Source organism: Passer domesticus, chromosome 15, assembly GCF_036417665.1.
Source record: "Passer domesticus isolate bPasDom1 chromosome 15, bPasDom1.hap1, whole genome shotgun sequence".
Classification (NCBI taxonomy): domain Eukaryota; kingdom Metazoa; phylum Chordata; class Aves; order Passeriformes; family Passeridae; genus Passer; species Passer domesticus.
Window position 1 is genome coordinate 13,466,395 of NC_087488.1, and position 21,143 is coordinate 13,487,537.

Sequence of the window (21,143 nt, forward strand, 5' to 3'; positions counted from 1 at the left end):
TCTACTAACCAGCAGTAGCATTTGTCTAATACAGAATCAGACAGTTTTTTATTTGACATTTTTGTGTTAAAATATTTTCATCTCACTAAACTTTTTAACTCTCATCAAAGTGGGAAGTATTCCAGTTACATCTGAGTTTTTTTGTAAGTGGCAGTAAATTTTCTGGTTCACAAAACAAAGCCTGAGTCTCTTGACTCTCATCTGTACTAAGTTAACTTCTCTTCAATTGCATGATTTAGGTTCTCTAAGTCACTAAGCTGTAATTGCTGACTGCCCTCATCTTTACCCTATTTTTTTCCCTTCATCCTCTTGATACTCTACATCTTTCTTCTCATGCCTTGGTAGAAGTTACTGGACTTTGAGGGCCTTTGTTCTGTTGGCTTTGTTTATTTATCCTAGGGCTCCTTTTTCATGCGTTTAGCAGTGAACACAGCACTGATGTTCAGTCATTCCATCCTTTGCAAATGAGTCTGGAGGGCAGAGGATGTGCTGTTTCCTGAGTCCCCTTTGGCTTCCTCTCTGATTGATGCAGAGTCCAAAAACTGCATGTGTTTTGTTTTCCAAGCAGTGGTGTGTGCCAAAGTCAGTGTGTAAGCACATTCTCTGTCTGGAACTAGGAATTGTAGACATTTTTACAGAGGGTTGCTACTTAAATCATCTTTTTTCATACCACTTTTATTAATGGGAGGGTGAGACCTTGTGTCAATAATGCAGTACAAGATTGGAAGCCAGAAGTTCCTTTGTTTTGCTCCCAGTTCTGATGGGAACACATGTGGTTGTCTAGGGTAAGCTTTTTCCTGCCTCTTTTACAAGTGGGATGTCATTACACTCAGTATTTGGATTCTATTTCCCAACAGCCTGGTTTGTTCTTCCTGTGTGAGCAGGGCTCAAAAAGAGCCTCTAAAACTCCAAATAAAAAACCCAGCACATGGATGTTGGAGTTCATGAGAAATTCTCTGGCCACCTACAATCAGCAGTACCTCTCAAAGACATGTGCTGTAATTTTAACTAGAGCTTGATCCTCCCCTGCTGGGAGCAAATACTTAGCTAGCAATGCCTTGTTTGACAGTGCATGGGAGGAAGGAAGTTCTCCTGTGAGAGGGATTGTTGCTGGTTTGGTAAACTTGAAAAGCTGAGGTTGTGGAGGGAGAGGGAAGGACAAGGCAAGCCAGGCTTTCAAAATGCACTGGGAAGCAACACTTGACCGTGTGCCAGCTGTCGCGTTTAACGGTGGGATTTGCTTTTCTTGCTTTGCTTGGAATAGCAAACACTTGTTCTGCTTCACCCCACTAATTCTGCTTCTCTTTCTTATCTTCCTTCCCAGCTCTTACAAACCCACTGCAGCTCCTTGCAGCCCAGGCCAGCTCGTCCACTCCTGTTGTAGTCAGCCGGGTCTGCGAGGCGGGGACCGAAGAGACGGCGGCAGCTCCCTCCAGTGAGCCTGAAGTGAAGAGAGCACGGATAGAGGAGCCCAGTGGAGCAGTGCCAGCCCAGGCTGGAGTCATCACGTCCACAGTGCCACAGGGACAGGCAACCAGTGAATGAAGAAGCGGTGGGAGGAGCTGGAGCGATGGCGGGGTGGGCATGGGATGGCAGGAGCCCTAAAGCAGCTTTCACAGGAAACCAACCACAACTGTAACAGCTCAAAACACAGCTGATAGAGAGCTCTTTTTAAAGGCAGATTTTTCAATGGGAGGACAACAGCTGTTGTAATCACAAGGTGCCAAAAAGAATGGATAATCCCTCCCAAGAACCCATATCTGGAACTCTGTTCTGTCTCTACTTATGGGATATTTTTTTCCTTTTTTTTTTCTTTATTTTTTTTTAAGATTCAAAAAAATACAGACAAGTGATTGTATGACTGCTGGGATATTTTTAACTATCTTTTCCCCTTTTGGCTCCAAGGGGATGGGATTTGCAGTTCAGAATCTAAAGGAATGTAATACAAATACAATCTGCTCCCTGGAAAGAAAACTCCTCACGTTCTATGCCTTAATACCACGCTTCTGAGAGCTTTGAACCATAGGACCATTTTAAAAAGGTCACCCAAGGCAATCAAATGCTGAATGTGGGTGCAGTATCTCACAACAACATTAAAGAAACATGGTACCAAGCTTAAAAAAAAAAAAAAGGCAAATGATTCTGGTTTTTTAAAACAGAAAATTCTGAATATAAATGTTTATTTATATGGGGGTTCAGGAGGAGGAGTTACAGGGCTCAGCCACCTGGATTTCCAGATGAAATTTCTCTCCATTCCCTCTGAGGGAGAATAGGATGACAGAGGAACTGTATTAAGTTGGTTCCTGTAAAGATGTTAAAAACAAAGGGGTTTGTATCTTTACAAATAACTTCTTACAGTTATTCATCACTTGCTCTGGACAACAGCCAAAGTATCTTGATGCCTGAGGATCCCATGGGGAAGGGTGTCTCCAGGAGGCTCTGTGTGCATTTGATTGATCACAGCTTGTGTGAAGCACCATCTTTTGTTCAAATCAGCACTGTAGGTGAAGGCATGGCCACTGTCTATGTGAACTTTAGAAAATATTGGTTGATGTTCTGCACTAAAGATGTCACCTTCACCTCCTGGTGGTGGTGTGGTCCTTAGCTCGATGGAGCCTGGTCAGGAGGTCAGAGCTGACCCTCTTTCATGGCTAACAGCAAAATTCCTGTGTTACTCTTTGGAGAGGGAAGTTTAGGGCTTGGATGAGAGGCAGCAGAGGTCATACCATGGTTCATTCAAATTCTGTCAGGGTGTAATAGACCAAGGCAAAAGACTTCTCTTTTATTTTCCATGTGGCAAAACTCACTGGAGGTCTTCAAACAGTTTTACCAAAATTGATTTGGAGGTTTGCTTTCATTGCTTGGCTCCCTCTGCCATCCCTCCTGCCTTGAGGACCATTTGGGTTGGCCAGTAGGAGGAGGCCTTTACTCACACTGTATTTCAGGCTCCTCATGTAGTACAAGGATGTCTTTCAAGGAAGGCAGATTTGACTTGTGACCCTTTATGACTAGCAAAGAAATCCACCCCTGCCTGTAGCCTCCAGCAATCCCCTTTGGCTTTACACCCTTTGCAGTCCCATTGGCTAACATGTCTTCTGGCAGCACAGCAGAGATTTTTTAATTTAGCAAATGTTACTTTGGTAATGGCAAGAGAGACTTAAGAGGGGTGGGCTGTGCCTCTGTCCAGTCTGACAAGGCAGAGAGGTAAAACCTACTGCAGAAACATTGCAAAAAGTCTTCCCCAATGTGCAGTAAATGATACTGTCAGCATATCTGTGGGGATTAGGGGCAAGGCACAGCCCTTCGGTGCCTGCTGGAATCTGGGGAGGAAGTCCACAAGGTAACAGCTGGCATCACTTGTTCCCTTCTGGGTTTCCTTTGTCTTTGCCAAATCCTATTCAATAACCAAGTCCCACCACTTGAATAAAATCCAGACATGTTTAATTCTCAAATCCATTATTTTGTGAGAAATATTGCTGAAAGAAGGAAAGAATTTCTTGGTCTCATGATTTGCGGTTACTTTCTGCGGAGAGAGGCACATAAAATATTCATGACAGATCATTTATCTCAGCTGGGCTTTCAGAATTCAGGTGTGTGCCCTTAGTGACAAGTTATTAGATGGGATTTTAGTACTTTGAAATGGTTTTGTGAAGGAGGATTGTTAGAGACCACAAAGTAATTGAAGCAGGCTGGCCTCCAGCTGTCCCTTCTCCCGCTAGGAAGGCAAGGTGTGGCGCAGCGGAAAAGCACACAGATTAGCTCTGTTTTCTGTAGCCTTTTCAAAGCCAGGAGTCAATAAAATGAACTTCTAGGTAGAAGGCACAAGTGAGAGTGCAGCACAGTCTCTGTGATGAATCATTACTTTCGGGTGACTGCTGGTTTAGGTACAGGCACGCCTCTGAAACAGCCCCGAGGCTCGGGAGCGCTCCGGAAGCAAAGGAGTCCTTGGCTTTCCAGAGTGTTGGGTGAGTCAGAGCAAGATGAAAAACCAACAGAAAACTGTTCAGGATGTGGAGCTGCCAAGATTCTGTGGATTTTTCTTTGCTGATGCTTTTCTCTTGAAGAGTCTAAATAATTAAGCCGTGAACTCCAGTAAACCAGTGCAGCACTATAGAAAGACATCAGCTGAGTGACAATGTTTTCATCCACTATAAAGCTGCTGCTCTGTAGATACTTCCTGAAAGTCCATCCTCAGGTTGCATGTGTAGATCTGCCTCCTGAGTATTTAGAACAGAATAACACTTCCTGTCTCTTCTTTTTGTGGCTCACAATGCCTGCTGGTTCAAATGGGAGTTGAGCATAAGCAAATATCTTTGTTCTGTTCACCCTTTCTGCTTGAGATGTCTGGAACTTGTCAGTTCACCCTGTCAGGGTTTTTTTGCTTTATCAGTCTGCTGCATCCCTCTGCTGCTGTAGGAAGCAGTCCTGCCACTTGCAGATTTTTTTTTTTTGTAGGTTTGGCTAAACATTGCCTGGTACCAGGCAAAATAACTGTTCTTGTTAAATCGTGTTGAGAGCTGTGGAAAAGTGTGGTCCTCATCCCGAACATGTGAGATGAAGACATCTTCTTTCAGGCCTCCAGATGAATTCTTTCAGCACTGATCAGTCTGGATGACAGCACCATTCTTTCTACATACCTGTCCTGATTCTCCAGGCTGCAGAGGCGTGGTGGTAGAATTAAGTCTTCAGCTAGGAAGAAAATGTTTACCTTAATGGTTATATGCAGTACTCAGATTATTTTAAATTTATAATCTGACTTGTTTTTATTGTCTAAAAAGTTGCATCTCATCTTTGATTACATTAACTAAAGAAGGTTTGAGGGGAAGTGAAGGTAGAGGCTTCACTGGATTTTCTGCTCTCTGTGTAATGAAGGTCAAGGCATATTGAATATTTAAACTGCGATTACTTAGACCTGGGAAAACTGTAAAGTCAAGTTCTTAATGTGTGAATTCACTTCCCACCATTCCCAATTGATTTTTTTTTCACCTTAGGCAATGACATTGACTAATTTTACTTTGATCACAGTTAGTTAATAGCAACTTTCTTTGCCCCAGTTTGCAAGAGTTGAATGCAGTTGTTCTTTGTTCTATTCCACTGGAATTCCATGTTGTTTGTCTTGACCTTGGCTCTTATGATACAGAAAGCTTTTTAGAGAAAGATCAATTTAATCTGATTTAGTGATAACACAGCACAGTGCTGAGCACAAAATTGAAGTTCATGATTAGCTCATATATTCTTTTCAACTCTTTTTCCTTCCCATATTCCTCCCTCCCCCATACCATTAACACTGTCCCCTGTAGCATATCCAGCCATTTTTATCCACTGACAGGAGCAGCACCTTGCATTAAGCTCTGCTTGAGGACTCAAGGATGAAAATATCTGTGGAACACATGGAGCTCCAGAACAGGTTGAGAAAGGTCAATTTGGTCACCCTGTATGAATTTTCATGCTGTGCTCTAGACCTGTTACTGTTGGGCAGAGCTTATTCAGGAGAGTGTTTTCAGAGACACGTTAAAGCTTTGTAGGAGGAAAGAAATAACAACTCAAGTTCTTACAGTGCTTCTGCCATCAATGTCATGGTCTAGCATCAGATTTTGGGGGAGTAAACTTGATTTTGCATGTTTGGTCTTTTGTACTGCCTTAGAGTTGTCATTCAGAGTTAATTTCCCCTTTTTTTTTTTTTTCCTTTTCAGTAGGGAAATGCCCACAATGGAATAAAGCTTGGAGCACAGAAGGCTAGGGACCCATATCTAAGCAAGTGAGAGCATCTGACCTGAACTCCCTTGCAGTGTGGTGTGGAACACTTCTCCCTGCCTGCTGGGATGTTCTGTTGGTGTTGGAGCTTTTCATCTGTGTCAGCAAGGGGCTATTTATTTGGTATCACTGGTGGGTGCTAGTGTGTAAGTGAATGTCAAAATGTAGGGTGAAAGAGAAGTGTTTCCCTGGATTTGGGGATCTTGGATTTCACCTAGTGGTAATTCTGTACCTCTCCTTAGAGAATCCACTCTCACCACACAAGGTGAAAACTTCTCAGCAATATAAGAAGAATTTCCCATGCAGCTGAATTTGTTCCTTGCTCTGAGGAGAACCCAGCTCTGCCTCCTCTGCATGTTACAAATAGGTACTTGAAGATTCCAGTGAGATTTTTCCAATTTGCTTCCTTCTCTTAAGGCTGAACCAGCCTGGTTGTCTTGGTCTCTTTTTGTCCATCAGGTGGAGTTGCTGCAGGAGGTCACTGTGAGTCCTGTGCTGGGGAGCCCAAAGGCAGAGGCAGTGCTGCAGCCATGATCTGGGGAATGCTGCATGGGTTGGAAGAGGAATCCTTTTCCTTGGCCTGGTAGCCACACTTCTGCCAGTACAGCCCAGTACCTGTTTGGTCTCTTGCTGCATGACAAGTGTAAAGTGTAAGGAACAAATCACAGAGTGAACTGGATTGCATTTGAGCAGATGCAACCACGTTGTCCCTTTCTTCCAAGGAACAGTCCTAGCTTGGGTCTTGTTGAGCAGGAAGCAGCACTGAAGGATCCTGATCACTTTTAAAGATACCTGTGATTTTTCTTATCAAGTGATAGTTTCAATCCAGTGTGGAAATTGCCTTGAGTTTCTACCTGCTTCAAAATCTTTGAGGTTTTTTTTAAGTCCTGCTGCTAATAAGTGTTGGACATGGGCATTAAGAGTGAACCTCTAAAGGAACAGGATTTGCTTCATAATTTTTGCCCTTGCTGCACACTGAATTTTTGAGTTTGCAGATGCCATCCTGCAGCAAATTATCTGTCTTCTCTTGCCAGCCAGTCTCTTGGGCAGCTCCTGCTTCTGCTCCTCATCAGTTTTCCCCCTCTATTTGTAGTTATTTCTGTCAACTCCAGAGTCCTTTAATCTAACTCCTAATTTAATTCCATTGCTTGAAGGTCTGCATCTGGCGAGGATTCTTGTGTTGGGTTGCAGTTACACGAGTAAACAATCTGTTGTAGAACTTTCTGTGTCCTTCTGGGTGAAAAATGATGCCCAAGCTGCTGCTACTACAGCATACACTACTGCTGGAAAGTGTAGCTTCCACAGGAGCCAGCTGTGCTGCAGAAAACACAGTTACACTACAAGGTCATCTGCACTGCTGGAGCTGATGCCTTCCTGCATCTCGACCTGCACCTGATCAAAACATGGCTGGGGAATCTCTCTGGGCTGCCAGGCAGCTCTTGGGCTGGGATTTGTTAGATCAGCACCTCTCTCTGCTGGGTGGGTTGTTTATAGGTGTTTGTGCATACAGGTGTGGGTGTATTCCCTGCCATAACAGTGGGAATTCTGTAGCTGTGAGGGTGGCCTTCCTCTCTTAGGGGTCTTTCATGGGGCAATAATACACCAGGGAGCATTTCACTTTGGCCTGAGCAAGACATTTTGAAAAATACTTGGTTTTCTTGGAGCACTATATTTAAATTCCAAATTTTGAATCAATTTGTGACGTTTGTATTTATATGTTTGGAAAATTCTTTTGATACCTTTTCAATTTACCAACACTGAATTAAAACCTTTCAGAATGTATGGTTGGTCCTCTCCTTATGTGTCACTTTAAGTTTCAGAGCACAAGGGTAGTTGTGCCAAATCTACTCCTTTGCTCTCAAGACAGAAAAAAAACATTGACAATTCATGGGTGGCAGCTAAGGAAGAAACCCTTTAAATATTTTTTTTTCAGAGAATATTAAATTAGATCTGTGTAAACATAAAATTTATATTTATTAATGTGTGAGTGTGTGAGCGTGTGTGTCGATATAGATATATAAATGGTCCATGACTATTTCTTTCTCTTGAATGGTACTTACACAGACTTTTATACAGTGTGTTGGTAATTCCTGCACCAGGCACTGACTCTGAAAGAACGATGAACCTATTTTTGTAACGAATGTGAGCAGCCAGTGGAAGCAGCTTTACTTCAGTGATTGCTTTCATTCCTCTCGCAGAGCAGAAGAGGCAACTTGGTACTTGCATCTTCCTTGTAGGATCCCTGCTTCTGGCTTTGTCCTGCTTGCAGCAGCCCCAGTCCACACTGCTTTTCTGGCAAGAACCTCCCCAAATGGCACTAATGAAAGCTGGAATCCTTTCTTGTCTGCAGTTCTCTCTAGATGCAGTAGCAGGGAGTTCTTTACAGGTTCTGCTCTGTAAGTAATGGGACCTTATTTCTAACAGAGGAGATTTATGGGGGGTCCACAAGGATGCTGTAAGGCTGAGGAATTCCTCTCTGTCAGGTGGCTAAGCTAACACTGGGGCACTAGGAAATAGTTTCTTTTCTTCTGTGGTGAGATTATTTTCCTTTTGTCATGCTTCTGTCTCTTTTTGGGGTAAGGTGTGTCTATATCCCCTTAAAAACAAGCACAGAGTTTTTCTAATGTTTCCATTCACAGGGAGTAAATTTTGCTGAACTGGCCAAAGTTCAGGTGTGATTTAATTCCACAGGGATCACTAAATTCACAGAAGGGTGTATTTTGAACCACGTGGATCTCTTGAGAATAAAAGCAAGTGATACTTGACTTCCTAATCCTAATTGCTCTTCCAGAAGCAGAAATTCTCTCTGAGGATCTGAGTGAAAGCTTCAGCTCAGCAATCCCTGCCTGGTGATGGGGCTGCAGTACTTCAGGGAGGACAGGGCTGGTGATGGGAAGAGAGACCAGAATAGGAGCAGTGAAAGGAAGCAGCTTTCCTCCTCATCCAGCAGAAAACAGCCCCTGTGAAACCCAGACTTCCCCTAACATTTGGTTGTTGCCTCGTGTCTGCTGCCAAGTTCTGCTGTGATCTGGACCTCTCTGTCCTGCTCCTACCCCACCTCAGTTTCACTTAAAGCAGTCTGAGACAGAGCCTTCCTTAAAGCTAAGGGCAACAGTGAGGAGAAATGTCTGGTAGCTGAAGAAAAATGAGATTTAAATGGAGCAGAAAAAGTGAGAATTCCTTCTGTTTCACTGTCTTGCTGCTAAAAGTCTGCTGCAGAACATCCTGATGTTCTGCTGATTTATATGCTGCTCTTGGGAGGTGGGCAGGCTGCTAAGTTGGCTCTGTAGCAATTGAATTACTGTAAACCTAAACTTGCTTAATCTCTCTTTTTTTTTTCTCCCTCAAATGGGCTTGAAGTAGAGGGAACCAGAGTATTGTTTGTAAGATCTTTTTGCTTTAATAGAAAACAGAATGTAAAAAGAAAAAAAAAAAAAGCAAAACCAAACTCATTCAAATATAGTGATACAGAAAATGGCTTTAAAATATGAAATTCTTACAAGACCATATGTTGTGTTGGGTTCTGACATGCTGTTTGTGCTGAGGAGGCTGGCCTTGCCCAGCCTGCCAGCCAACCTCCACGTAGCCAAAAAGAGCATTTTAAGAGTCTGTAGCTATCCAAAGGACTGTTATCCAAAGGACTGTTAAAAGCTGTTTAGGGATAAATCAAAAGCTGTGTGTGAGCAACGGATGGTAAAGCTGGAAATTCAGATCCAACTCTGAATAATTGTTCTAATTTAAAAAAAAAAAAAAATCAGAAAAATCCAACTCTCCCCCTGTTGTGCAGATGCTCATTCCCACCGAGTCCCTGGGGAAGGCTGAGAGGAGAACCTGAAATACCTCAATGGCTTCACAGAAGGGTTTGCTGCAGAGATCTGAGCCAGCCTCACCCCCTTCACCTCAGTTTGGCACTTATTTTGTAAAATAAGAAGGTGATGGAAAGGGGAAACTAAAGCCATGCTTGCATTTCAGTTCCTGGTGTTGCCTGTGCAAGACACCTCCAGCCAGATGTTTTGGGGTTTGTGGGTTGGTTTTTTGGTTTTTTTTACAGCTGATATCAGAAGTTGTTTTTGGGGTTTTTTTGTGACTTGTTTTGTTATCAGTGCTTTTTAAAAAGCAGGTGTGTATCCCAAGGGGGAGGCTCCACGGGGGGCAGTGGATGTGAAGTTCATGTTCTTTCCCTGGCCAGCTGCTCCTGTGAGATGCTCGAGGCAGCCCTGGCTCCCAGCAGGGTGTGGGATCCTGCATCCCACAGCAGGACCTGTGTTTCCACTTCAGATGGGATACAGTGGTTTTGTTTGTTTGTTTTTTTTAATATAGAGCCATACATTTTTTAAGTAATTTGAGATCTGAATGTGATTTCTAATGTATCGAGAACGTTAATATTTTAAAGCTATAACAAAGGTTTAAATTTCTACTTTTTTTTTTTTTTCATTTATTTTAACTGTTCTGTTACCTTAATTTGATGTATGTGGTTGGGGAATGTTGCTTCTCCTCTTAGCATTTGTTTCTATAACCAGAAATAAAATTATATATGAAAGAGAAAATGCCCTGAAATTGCTTTGCTGTTTTTGGGTGCCAGATTTGGATCCTTCCAGTGTAACATCACAGGGGAGTTGAGTTTCCTGCAGCAGTGTTTAATATTTTTTCCTTTTTTTTTTCCCTGTAGGAAGGAAGTGTGTGTGTGCACACCTTGCACTGTTTGGAGTTCAGACACCCCACTTTTGATCCCTTGTCAGTTATTTGGGCAGCTGTTGACTCGCAGCAGAGTGAACATATGGACTTGTGTGTGTGAGACCTGTGATGCTTCCCCTGGGGCTTATAAAGGATTCCTCCAGCTCCAGCTTTTGTTTTGTCATGAAGTGAAACATTGTTATTTTGAAAGTTAAACTGTTCCAGTGTGTTCCCCTGTAATTTATAATAATTGTTTTCATTTAAGCCTGTGAGATCAGAAAACAATACTTTATCTGTCTTGTAGTTAGACTCCTTTTCCTCCTTTTTGCTTCCTAATGCAGCTACAATTTAAGTTCTGGGTTTATTTTGACTAAACATTCTTATCTCCTGAATTAAATAGTAATATCTTTTAAGGCCTCAATTGACATAAAGTTGTTGTGATTCATAGAACCACAGGATGGTTTGGGTTGTAAATAACATTAACAATCACCTCATTCCAATCCTTGCCGTGGGCAGGGACACCTTCCACTATCCCAGCTTGCTCCAAGCTCTGTCCAGCCTGTCTGGGACCCTTCCAGGGATGGGGCAGCCACAGCTTCTCTGGGCACCCTGTGCCAGGGCCTCCCCACCCTCACAGGGAAGAATTTTTTCCCAATATCCCATCTAACCCTGCCCTCTCAATCTGAAGCCATTCCCCCTTGTCTTGTCACTCCATGCCCTTGTAAAAAGTTTCTCTCTTTCTTGTAGTCTCCCTTCAGTTACTACAGGGAGGATTTTTTTTAATTGACTAATTAAAAAATTAATAACACAGTACACAGTGAGCAAATGCATTGATGCAGACCCCTTTCTGGGGGATGTCTTTTTAAATTATCCTGTCTTTGGCTCCCCACGTGCTACTGCCCTGCTGGCTGATTGCCCAGGCATGGTGCTAATGAACTTTAATGCCACGAGAGCACAGGGCAGGGAATTACCAAAGGCAAAGTGCCAGATCCCATCCCCTGGCATCTCCTCCTTGCAGGGCAGTGCTCAGCATGGTGCTGAGAGCTCCAGCTGTGCCAGCAGTCAGGAGAGAAGGTCTTGATGGATTTTTAACTTCTAGGAGTGCTGAAGACCTGAGCAGCTGGTTTAACACCTCGTGCCGGTTTTGGAAAGCTCTGTTTTGTGAGCAGCTTGCAGGAAAGGCTGATACATTTATTGTCTTTTCCCATCACTCCTGCAGAAGCCCCAACTCTCATCTCTGCCATGTTCTCCATATGTCTGAGTGCCTAGGGCAGGGTGAGCTTGTCCCCAGGCTCCTGAGGTGGGGGACAATGACAGCAGCAGCTCGGACAGTCCTTTTGCAGCCACCAGCGAGGATTTTGGTCACCCCGCGCCCCTGCCAGCCCTTCCCGCCGGGCGGAACCTTCGTGCAGCAGCCGCCGCGTCCCCCCGGAGCCGGCGCGGCGTACCGCCCGCCCATGGGGGGCGGCTTTGGCCGCGTACCGTGGCGGGCCCGGGCGGCGGCGGGGCCGGGATGTTCACGGCGGCTGCCGAGAGCTTCCTCAGGCAGGCGAGGTGGGACAGGGGACAGGGACAGCGCCACGGACCCCTCGGGCCGGGCGGGGGTGCTGGCGGGGCCCGGGGCTGAGCGGGGGGCCGGGCGGAGGGCAGGGCGGTGTGCACCGAGCCTCCAGGCCGGAGCTCCCCACAGGGCCCGCGCTCCTGACAGCCCCGGCTGCCCCGGCAGGGAGATCCAGGAGGACGAGCTGCGGAGATTCGCCGCCCGCGTGTCCGCGCTGCTGCAGGGCCCCGAGGCGAGCGCCGAGGCCGTGGATGGGCTGCAGAGGCTGCACCTCACGGTGGCCGCCACCAAGTACCCCCGCAAGTGAGTGCCCCTGTGCGTCCCGGGTGCTGGAAGATGCAAGGCGTCTGACCAAAAAGAAGGGAAAAGCGTGGGGTTAGGGCTTTAAAATGACACGCTGACTTGAAAACCCTAAGTTCAGTTTGAACGCCAAGCCCCTCTTTGCTTTTCACCCCCTTGCTGAGCAGAAGTGCCCACCTGCTCTTGCAGCAAGATTGACAAGTGTTGGTGTCGCTGAGCCCTCTGTGGAAGTGCACTCAGAAATGGAGGTGATGAGTGGCGTTGAGTCACTGTCAAGGGGGATCATCCCAAAGCCAAAAATATGCAGGAAATAAACATCTGGATTTTTTCTTGCCTTGCAGTGATGTGTAGTGTGACTCTTGCAGGCTCGATGGCAAGTTTGTGGAGCTGTTGCAGACAGTGCTGTGCTCACCCAAAAGTCCTGAGCAGATTCAGGTGTTATGTGCTGCCATCCTGAGAGAGATGTCACCTTGCAATGATCTTATCCTCTCCTGTGATGAGATTCAAGATACAAAGCTCTTGAGCCTGGTATCCTCCGTCCTTCTGGCTCAGGTAAATGACCTGTCAAGTCAGAGATCTTCTCTTGTCAATATGGATTTGCTTTTTGATTGTTCCCTGCTCCTGAGCTCCTCCCTGAGCTCAAGGAGAGTGACAATTGCAAGTATGTAGGATAAAGCAGAGGTATTTCAATGTTCATTTAAAAGATCTCATTCTTCTGCTTTGCATGGGGAAAAAATAGCACATTTTTGTGTATAGCACTTAACAACAAAAAATGCTTAAAATTGTAATGTTTAGACACTGAGGTCCAGGAAGCAAAAAAGAACCCTTTAGAGCTGGCTGCTGGAATAGATTTCAAATCCCTGTTTTGAGTGCTGCCTGGGGAACAAGCTGCAGACTTCTTTTTCCTCTCCTTTTACTTGTATTGTGCCTGTTAAAGGTAAAATGTTTTTGTGAAACTTCTTGTTCTGAGTTTCACTGTGTGCTTAGAAATGTCTCCAATTTTTGTGACATTCATCTGAGTCTACTTAACTAAAGGAAATGGAACAGAAACCAGCAGTGTGTTACTTTTGTGCTGCCTCACAAAGCGTCTCTCTCCAATATCCAGCCTTGAGACTGTCCTGCAGTTCCACAATGTAAAAACACCTAAGCAGCCCCACAGTTGGGGATCTGTGATTTCAAATTGCAGAAAATCTCTGTAAATTTGGTAAAATCCCCTGTGCTGTGAGTTCTTTTTGTGTTTGACTTTGGTATTGATGCCTGATGGAGGAGATTGGTCTCTAGCAGTGGTAGATTGTTTATCTTTATCTCTGCTTTATTTTTCAGGGAAATAAGGGTGAGGTGGCAGCTGTGGGGCAGCGTGTTGTGCAGGTCCTTGAAAGAAGGCTGCCTGAGGGTCAGAGTGCTCGGTTCCTTCTTCCTGTCCTGGCAAATGTCATCAGCCTTTCCCCAGAATCCCTAACAGAAGGTAAATCTGTAGGAAGGGCTGAGATTGCCACCTGGCTGTGGTCTGGGTAGTGATCAGGAGGCTCTCAGTTGGAAACTGCTGTCAAAAATGACATCTCTGCTATGAGGAAAGGGAACTCACTGGGTGAGATGTGTTCCAGCACACAGAGCTGGGACTGGGCCTTCAGTCAAATCCTGGCCATGGATTTGTGTAACAGGAGCATGTGCTCTGGCTGAGGTCTCCAGATGCAGCAGGAGTGTGAAACTGTAGCTATCCTGAAGAGCATCAAGCCAGGAGAGAGAAACAGAGATGTGCCTGTGCTTGTGGTCAAGAGAGCAGCAGGAACAACTAGAGCTGCTCTTCTCAGAGAGGCAGCACTGGGTGGGTAGTGGTGGGTTAACCTGGGAGAGCATTCCAGGCTTAAAATGCTGGGGAATTGTGAGTAGGAGTTTCTGGGAGTTTCCTGTGAGGTTTGTGTACTTTGTGCAGTGTGCCAGAGAAGCTCTGGGGAGGATGCTGGGCTGGGTGCCTGGGCTGGCAGAGCAGGAAGGATCACCTGCCCCAGCTTCTGTGAGCTCCCAGTGAGGGAGTTGTGCCTTTGGCTGCAGAGCTGAAGCCAGACACTGCCTGAGTAATGTGACAGTGTTTTTGTACATCCCTCCTAACAGCAGCTGTGGATGGAGACAAAGGAACAAGTATCTCTTGGGTGCTCTGGTAGCAGAGTCCTTGGCTCCAGCACTCACTCCCTGGCTGAGGTGGTATGAGGAGTGTAGAACATCCACCTTGGGTACCAGTTTCTTTATGGATTGCTGGGTCAGAGAGTGATCCAGGCTGGAGAAAAAGCACAGCAGTTGAGGGTTAACAGGGACATGCTGCAGAGGCTGCTCTGCCCAATCTAGCAATGACTCTGTCACTTCCCTTGTACAGAACAGATCAATGTCGTCAGTAAAAAGCTGGCTGACTGGCTGAGGTATGCAAGCATTCAGCAAGGAATGGCTCAGCCTTCTGGAGGCTTCTTCTCCAGTCTCAGAACCAAACAGGTGAGTGATGAGTTGCCATAATGACCTCACGAGAGCATTTGTTAGTCTGTTACCTGCTGGTTTGGGTTCCCAGAATCACCTTTTGGAAAACAGTAGCCTAGAAAAGCTGCTGTTCATCAGAATTTTTTGTGGGATATGTGGTTGAGACACATAGGAAAGCAAAGTAAGGGAGATTTACAGCTCTGAGATTTAGGAGTTCAGCTGTAGACCCAGAGCTTTGATCCTTGAAGCAGTTTTTAGAGAAGAGTCTTTTATTTACCATGCACTTCAGAGTTGAAGGTGATTGCAAATGAGACCAGTGTCAAAGTAGCAAAGCTGAGTGTTTCAGCTAGGGAGAAGGATCCAGCACAGCTGGTTCTCTCTCTGCCTACCTGCCCTCCTGCAGGACCCCAAACAGGGGCTGCTTGTCTCCATGGGCTCACTGGGGTTTTCCCTGCCCTCTCACTTAGCCTTTCCCTGGGGCTCTGACCTGCTGCATCTTCTCTCTCAGCCTGCTCCTATCACAGAGGTGGATGGTGCTGTTGCCACAGACTTCTTCACAGTGCTCTCAGTGGCTCAGCACTACACACAGGACCAGTGGCTCAACGTGCAGGCTTTCTCCATGCTGAGAAACTGGCTGCTGTGCTATGGGGGCAAGGAGCTGGACACCCTTAATCCAGGTAGGGGTTGAAGGTCTGCAGGCCACTGTGGTCTGCAGCCCCAGGAGGGCTGTGTGCTCAGATGTCATATGAGGTGGCTGCACCAGCAACCCAGCAATCTCCTCTCTTTCAAACCGATTAGATATTAGGAAGAAATTATTCCCTGTGAGGGTGGGAAGGTCCTGACACAGGGTGCCCAGAAAAGCTGTGGCTGCCCTATCCCTGGAATTGCTCAAGGCTGAATTGGACAAGGCTTGAAGCAACCTGGGGTAGTGGAAGGTGTCCCTGCCCATGGCAGTGGCTTTGGAACTGGATGAGCTTTAAGTCCCTTCCATCCTCTCATTCTAAGTGGCAGGAATATGGACAAGAGTTCAGAGATCTTGGACTAGGAGCAGGGAAAGTTTGGGAAGGAATATCACTAAACCTCCTGACTGATACTTATTGATACTTCCTTGGGGAATTACTTATTGGGTGAGTCTCCTGTTTTCAGACAAAGCCGCATGGATTCCTGGAAAAGAAGGCCTGGGTGATGGGAGACAGCATCTCCTTAATATTCTTGTAACATTCCCTTCTCCCTCAGCCTCCTGTTCTTCACTCTGCACCTGGGGACAGTCAGCTGCCTTTCTATTGCTGGGCTGCTGCATGGATGCCACGGCCTGTGACAAGCTGACACGTGTGTTGTTCATTGTGTAGGTGACAGAGCAGGAGGGGACAGGTGTGTGGCACCCGTGGTCCCTGCTCCAGCCAGGGCTGGCCGGCAGCTGCCGCCCGGGGAGCGCCTGCGCGACAAAGCCTTCGCCTACTGCCAGCGCCTCGCCGAGCAGAGCCTCCGCCGTGAGTCTTGCCATGAGCCCTCCTGGCAGCCCTCTTGGTAGTGTTCTCCAGCATATTTCTGCATGTTTGGGCTGGGATCTCACTCCCCAGAATCCACTGTTAGGCTGCTAGGGATAGGGCCTGCTGCAGCTGCTGGGGCAAGTCGTTGATCAGCCCTGAGCTGGGGTGTTGGGAAGGATTTGCCTCCTTGGTTTGCAGGGGACGCTGTGAAACTTGGTTCTCATTGGTCTGAATTTAGGATCAGTGTGTGTTCCTGCCTGCCCTGAAGTCAGGGTTAGTGTTCAAACTGACAGCCTCATATTCCTGTGGGGCTCAAAGCTTAACTTGGACTCATTTCTCTGGCAGGACCCCTGAAGAAAGATGATGGAGACCTGCAAAAAGCTGTAAGTACACAGAGATGGGGCTCAGGGTCTGGGGGTTGTGGTTTCCCCCATTCCAATCTTCATCTCTGCTTTCCTGCAGTGTCTGATTGAGGCAATGACAATCATGGACATCATCTGCAAACAGGACTCCTCCTATGTGTGCCATGCTGTCTCCTTCCTGAGAACCCTGCACAGCAGGATATGTGGGGATGCCACTTATGCCAGGGCACTGCTGCCCATTGCCCAGTTCTTCCTGAACCACAGTAAGTCTTCAGCTCCCTCTCCCTCCTCCACAATCCAGTCTTGCCTATTCCAGCACAGCCTTTTGTCCTGGCAGTTTGCTGCCTGCCAGAGTTGGTAATTCCACCTTGCCTGTGCTCTGGTATAGATGATCCCACCCCAGGAGACCCAGGAGCTGGGATGTGCCCTGCTCTTTACCCAGATCTCTCTTAGCCCCTGGAGCCCTGGCAGGGCTGCTGGCTGGGCTGTGCTCAGCAAGGTGCTGTGTCCTCCCAGGCAAACTGGCAGCCGTGGACTCAGATGCCATCTACAAACACCTCTTCACTGATATCCCAGCTCAGCTCTTCCACAACCCATCACTGGCCTTCGAATTTGTCCAGTTCTGCAAAGACAACAGCCAGCTCTTCACAGACTCCTCCAGCATATTCAGGCAGAGCTTCCCAAATCTCTTCAAGGTACAGCATGTTGGAGCAGCAGAGGGAACAGACTGTTTCACATCCCCTTCTGTGCCCTGGAACTTCATTTTTGCGCCCCAGAGCCCTCCATGTGCCTTCATGGTAGTGCTAGGGAGGGCACAGGCAAGAAGGATTGTTGCAAAACAAGTGTGAGTTTGAAGGGGAGGAGAATTCTGGGTGTGTTCAGCACTGCCAGGAGAGAGTCTGGGTTGGCAGGACTGTAGAGGGCTGGGGAGCACAGTGAACACAGGACACAGCACTTTGTCTCTGGAAAAGTTTAGTAAGTTGCAGCTTGCCAGCCACTGAACCAGCTGCCAGAGGCCTGTGTTGAGCTTCTAACAGGCTCCTGGGTTTTGACCAAACCCTCAGACTTCTCTGGTCTTGCTTTTCAGAAGTGACTTTCCCTTCCCCATCCCATCTGGTCACAGTATGGAGTTGCTGGGTGTGTGATGGAGTAGCAGGGATAGTGCAGCAGTTTGTGCTTGTCCCTTGCAGTTCCTGGCATGGAACAGCCCACCTCTGATCTCTGAGTTTGTGGACCTTCTCCCATTTCTGCTGGATCCAGGCACAGCCATTGAGATCTTCCATTTGCTGCTTGACCTGCCCTGTTTGACAGCAGCTCTGGACATCCAGCTGAGGTAATGCACCTTCCCTTCCTTCACTTGTTAATCAGCATCTTAACCCTGACCAAAGCCCAGAGCACACTTGTGAGCCTCAACTGGCACAGAGCAAGAGGCATCACTGCAGTCAGGTTAACACAAGGCTGCACAGATGTCAGCCCAGTTTTCTTAGTAATGTGCTGTACATGAGAAGAGAAGGTGACCAGCTCTCACATTTCAGTACTGGACTGTCTTTGGGGCTCAGGGAGCTGTTGCCATTCCCCTCTCCCTATCCAGCTCCAAATGATTGCCACATGTTTGAGGCTTGCATGAGCTACCACCTCAATACAGAAGTGAAATCCTATTCTTCCTTTCCTGCTCTTAGCCCTGGTTTTGGCTTTGTTCTCCTGGAGGCATGCAGAATTTTCTTCCTGAGATCTTAGGAACTGTGAGTTTCCATGAAGATGGGGTAGGACTGGAACTGGCTGTACCTCTGCTCTTGTCCTCCTGACATTACAGCTCTTTCTGGAGTGCTTAGAAAAGAGAGTCATCCTGGAGGCAGATGTTGGTGGGCTTGGATGACTGAGGGATACCGAGTGCCATTTTTCCCTTTCCCAGGCATGACACAGAAGCAAGTCTGGAACTGTTGCCTGAATATGGGGGGCTGAGTTCATCAGGTTGGCTCTCTGCCTTCCAGAGAGCCTGGATTAGACCAGGATTGCTGTTCAGTGTTCAGGATCCCAGCTCTGCCCTGGCCCATTCTCACAGTGCAGCACATTCTGTGTGTTCCCTGCTAGGGCAGCAGCTCTTCCTGCCTCTGAGAAGGCTGGGGCTGACCCAGCTGGGAAGCCAGCCTCGTGTCTGGAGGCGTTCCGCCATCCCCGCTACAGGAGCACGTTCCAGTATCTCCTCCGCACCAGGTCTGCTCCCGAGGATGCTCCAGACAGGTAGGAGCCTGCCTGGAGTGTGCTTCAGCCATCCAGCTCTGGGCGGCAGCACTGGGATTACTGGGAAAGGCACAGCTGCTCTGAGCTGGCGGGAGGTGGATTTCTCTTCCCTCTCTCAGCTTTGCCAGCACTCAAAGGCCTTGTGGGGAACAGGGAAAGGCAACTGGGACCAAACCTTCAACAGTAACTCTTCTTTTGCCCGCAGTCTGGTTCCTCTTCGGCAGCTGCTGGCATCCCTGGCTGGCAGCCCAAGGGTGGTGCAGTGTGCAGAGACTGTCCCTGTCTTACTGGAGCTCTTTTTCAGGGTGGTGGCAGAGGTAGGTCCTTTTGGGGGATTTCAGTTCCCAGTTTTGCTGCAGGGATCTCTTGTTATGTGAAGAGCAGTTGCAGAAGCAAAATAGGGAAGATGCTGCAGCTCTGAGAGAGGAGTGCACAAGGGGAGGGTGGGATTGGTACTGGCATGAACCAGCACTGAAGCTGGCCACTTGATCCAGAGAAACAGAAGAGCTCCGTGGAGCAGTGTCAGGTTCATTCTGTGCTCTCAGCCAGCTGTAAAGGAGAGAAATCAGAGCACAGTGAGTGCCTGATACCTGCTTTGTGCACTGCTCCCCTCCTGGATCAGGCAGTTTCTCTGCCAGCTGTCTCACCTGGCTGGTTATTTGGGGTTTGACTGCTGGATGTCACTGGTACTGCAGAAACAAGGGCTGCCTTTCAGTTTGCAGATGGCTCTCTGATAAACCAGCTGGTGGTGCTGCTGCTGCGGAGGAGTGACCAGCTCTACGAGATCCCAGCGTTTAAAGAGGATGTGTACAGGTGAGATGAGACAGGAGGCACAGCCCAGCTCCCAGCCCTTCCTCCTGGCAGCCCAGGAGCCTTTTCAGTTTTGGCCCAGTCCCCACTGTGACATATCTTTGAAGAGTGCAAAATGGGGGCTGCACCTTCATCCTGCCTGGGAACATCCTGATGATACAGCCCTGTGCCAGTGGCTGGGTGCTGCCAGCTCCTCCTGGCTTTGGGACTCACCACCCTGCCCTTCTCTCTGCTCCAGGGTGCTGGGTTCACAGCTGGCAATGCTCTGCGGGCTGCGCCCTGCGCTCGTGGTGGAACTGTCCACAGAGATCCTGGAGTTCTCAGGAGCAGTCAGCAACATCCAGAGCAAGGAGGCCATCTTCACCCAGCTGGTGAGCAGGGCTGCTGCTGCCACAGGCTGCTCCAGCTGCACCCTCCTCCCCTCTCCTAGCATTAGCTCACCTGATTTTCTGTTCCCTAAAAATGACTCGGTTCCCTTTCCCTGTGCTCCCTTCTGGCCTGGCACCAGGCGTGGGCTGTGGGCGAGTTCCTGTCGGTGTCCCACGACAAGCGCTGCACAGTGGAGCAGATCATGCGCTTCTTCGAGGCCCTCGAGGCTGTGCTCTTTGAGATCACCCAGCTCCGGCCACAGGCCAGCACCCCCAGCTGTGCCCCCCGTGCCATCAGTGTCCTCATGGCCACCTTGACCAAGCTGGCAGCCCGCAGCCAGGACTTGATCCCCAGGTGAGCACCGGCAAAGCGTTGAAACGTGCAGATCTCACAGGTCTGAATGTGGGTTTGCTGGTATTAATTAATAATTGAGTCTGGCAACTGAGAAAGGACAGAGGTGAGCTGTGGAAGGGCAGTTTGGAGGAGTGGGATTCGTCTGCTGACTAATGCTCTGTCACCTGCACTAGTCTGCTGGAGTTTACACAGTGGAGTAGTGACCTGGCTGGGTGAAAAGGTCCTGCCAGCTGATATCCATGTCCTCTCCTGCAGAGTGTCCATGTTCCTGTCCAAGATGAGGACATTTGTGCAGAGCCCTGCTGTCACCTCTGTTTACTGCGAGGAAGACCTTGAGGAGCTCCTTATACGTGCAACTGAGCTCATGAACCTGCTGAAAATGCCCAGCGTGGCTCAGTTTGTGTTCACCCCACCTGTGGCCAACACACAGTTTCAGAGGGAGGTGAATGAGTCCCTCCCTTTGGCCCTGAGGCTGGTCACCCAGCTTCTGGAGCCTGCTCCAGGCTCCATGCCAGTGTGAGGACAGGAGGTTTCTGGAGTAACTCAACTGGACACTGCTGACTCTCAAGGCTGAGGCCCTGATCTTAACTGGAAAAGAGGAACAAATGATTGTGAGTGAAACAGAGAACAGGAGTAAGGAGAGCTGAGGCTCTTCTGGTCTAAGACTGTTTGTATTTCTGTGTCCCAATGCCTGTTGCTTTTTTATCTCCTAAGCTGGTCTTATTCCTTCCTGGTGAGTATGCTTTGAAGTCCTGGTGGATT

At 47.7% G+C, this 21,143-nt stretch overlaps 2 protein-coding genes across 5 annotated transcripts in view; both read left to right on the top strand.

Moving 5' to 3' along the window:
• The window catches only part of FOXK1 (forkhead box K1), a 56,211-nt gene extending 46,680 nt beyond the window's left edge, over positions 1-9,531 (top strand). For all 3 annotated transcript variants that reach the window (XM_064390980.1, XM_064390981.1, XM_064390983.1), the window contains exon 9: positions 1,325-9,531. In XM_064390980.1, the coding sequence (XP_064247050.1) occupies positions 1,325-1,545 (221 nt within the window). In that variant the 3' untranslated portion in view covers positions 1,546-9,531. The remainder of the gene's footprint in view (positions 1-1,324) is intronic.
• Positions 9,532-11,857: 2,326 nt separating this feature from the next.
• Positions 11,858-21,044, top strand: AP5Z1 (adaptor related protein complex 5 subunit zeta 1). 2 transcript variants are annotated; one of them, XM_064389811.1, is made up of 17 exons: positions 11,858-11,982; positions 12,155-12,292; positions 12,655-12,841; positions 13,613-13,754; positions 14,661-14,773; positions 15,264-15,432; positions 16,105-16,245; positions 16,591-16,628; positions 16,708-16,870; positions 17,124-17,302; positions 17,798-17,940; positions 18,699-18,848; positions 19,054-19,165; positions 19,564-19,661; positions 19,897-20,029; positions 20,167-20,381; positions 20,637-21,044. In XM_064389811.1, exons 1-17 carry the CDS (start codon positions 11,942-11,944, stop codon positions 20,899-20,901), a joined length of 2,427 nt encoding a protein of 808 aa, XP_064245881.1. In that variant the 5' UTR covers positions 11,858-11,941; the 3' UTR covers positions 20,902-21,044. The 2 variants fall into 2 exon arrangements, with proteins under 2 accessions (XP_064245881.1, XP_064245880.1); XM_064389810.1 differs by having other exon boundaries at positions 11,891-11,982; positions 12,119-12,292.
• Positions 21,045-21,143: the final 99 nt, after the last annotated feature.

What these genes read in the sequence shown, in the direction of transcription:
- AP5Z1 (XM_064389810.1), top strand. Translation starts at nt 11,942, where the DNA reads ATGTTCACGGCGGCTGCCGAGAGCTTCCTCAGGCAGGCGAG. An exon ending in GCCACCAAGTACCCCCGCAA is followed by an intron (nt 12,293 to 12,654) that starts GTGAGTGCCCCT and finishes TGACTCTTGCAG; the next exon opens with GCTCGATGGCAAGTTTGTGG. An exon ending in CCCGAGGATGCTCCAGACAG is followed by an intron (nt 18,849 to 19,053) that starts GTAGGAGCCTGC and finishes TTTTGCCCGCAG; the next exon opens with TCTGGTTCCTCTTCGGCAGC.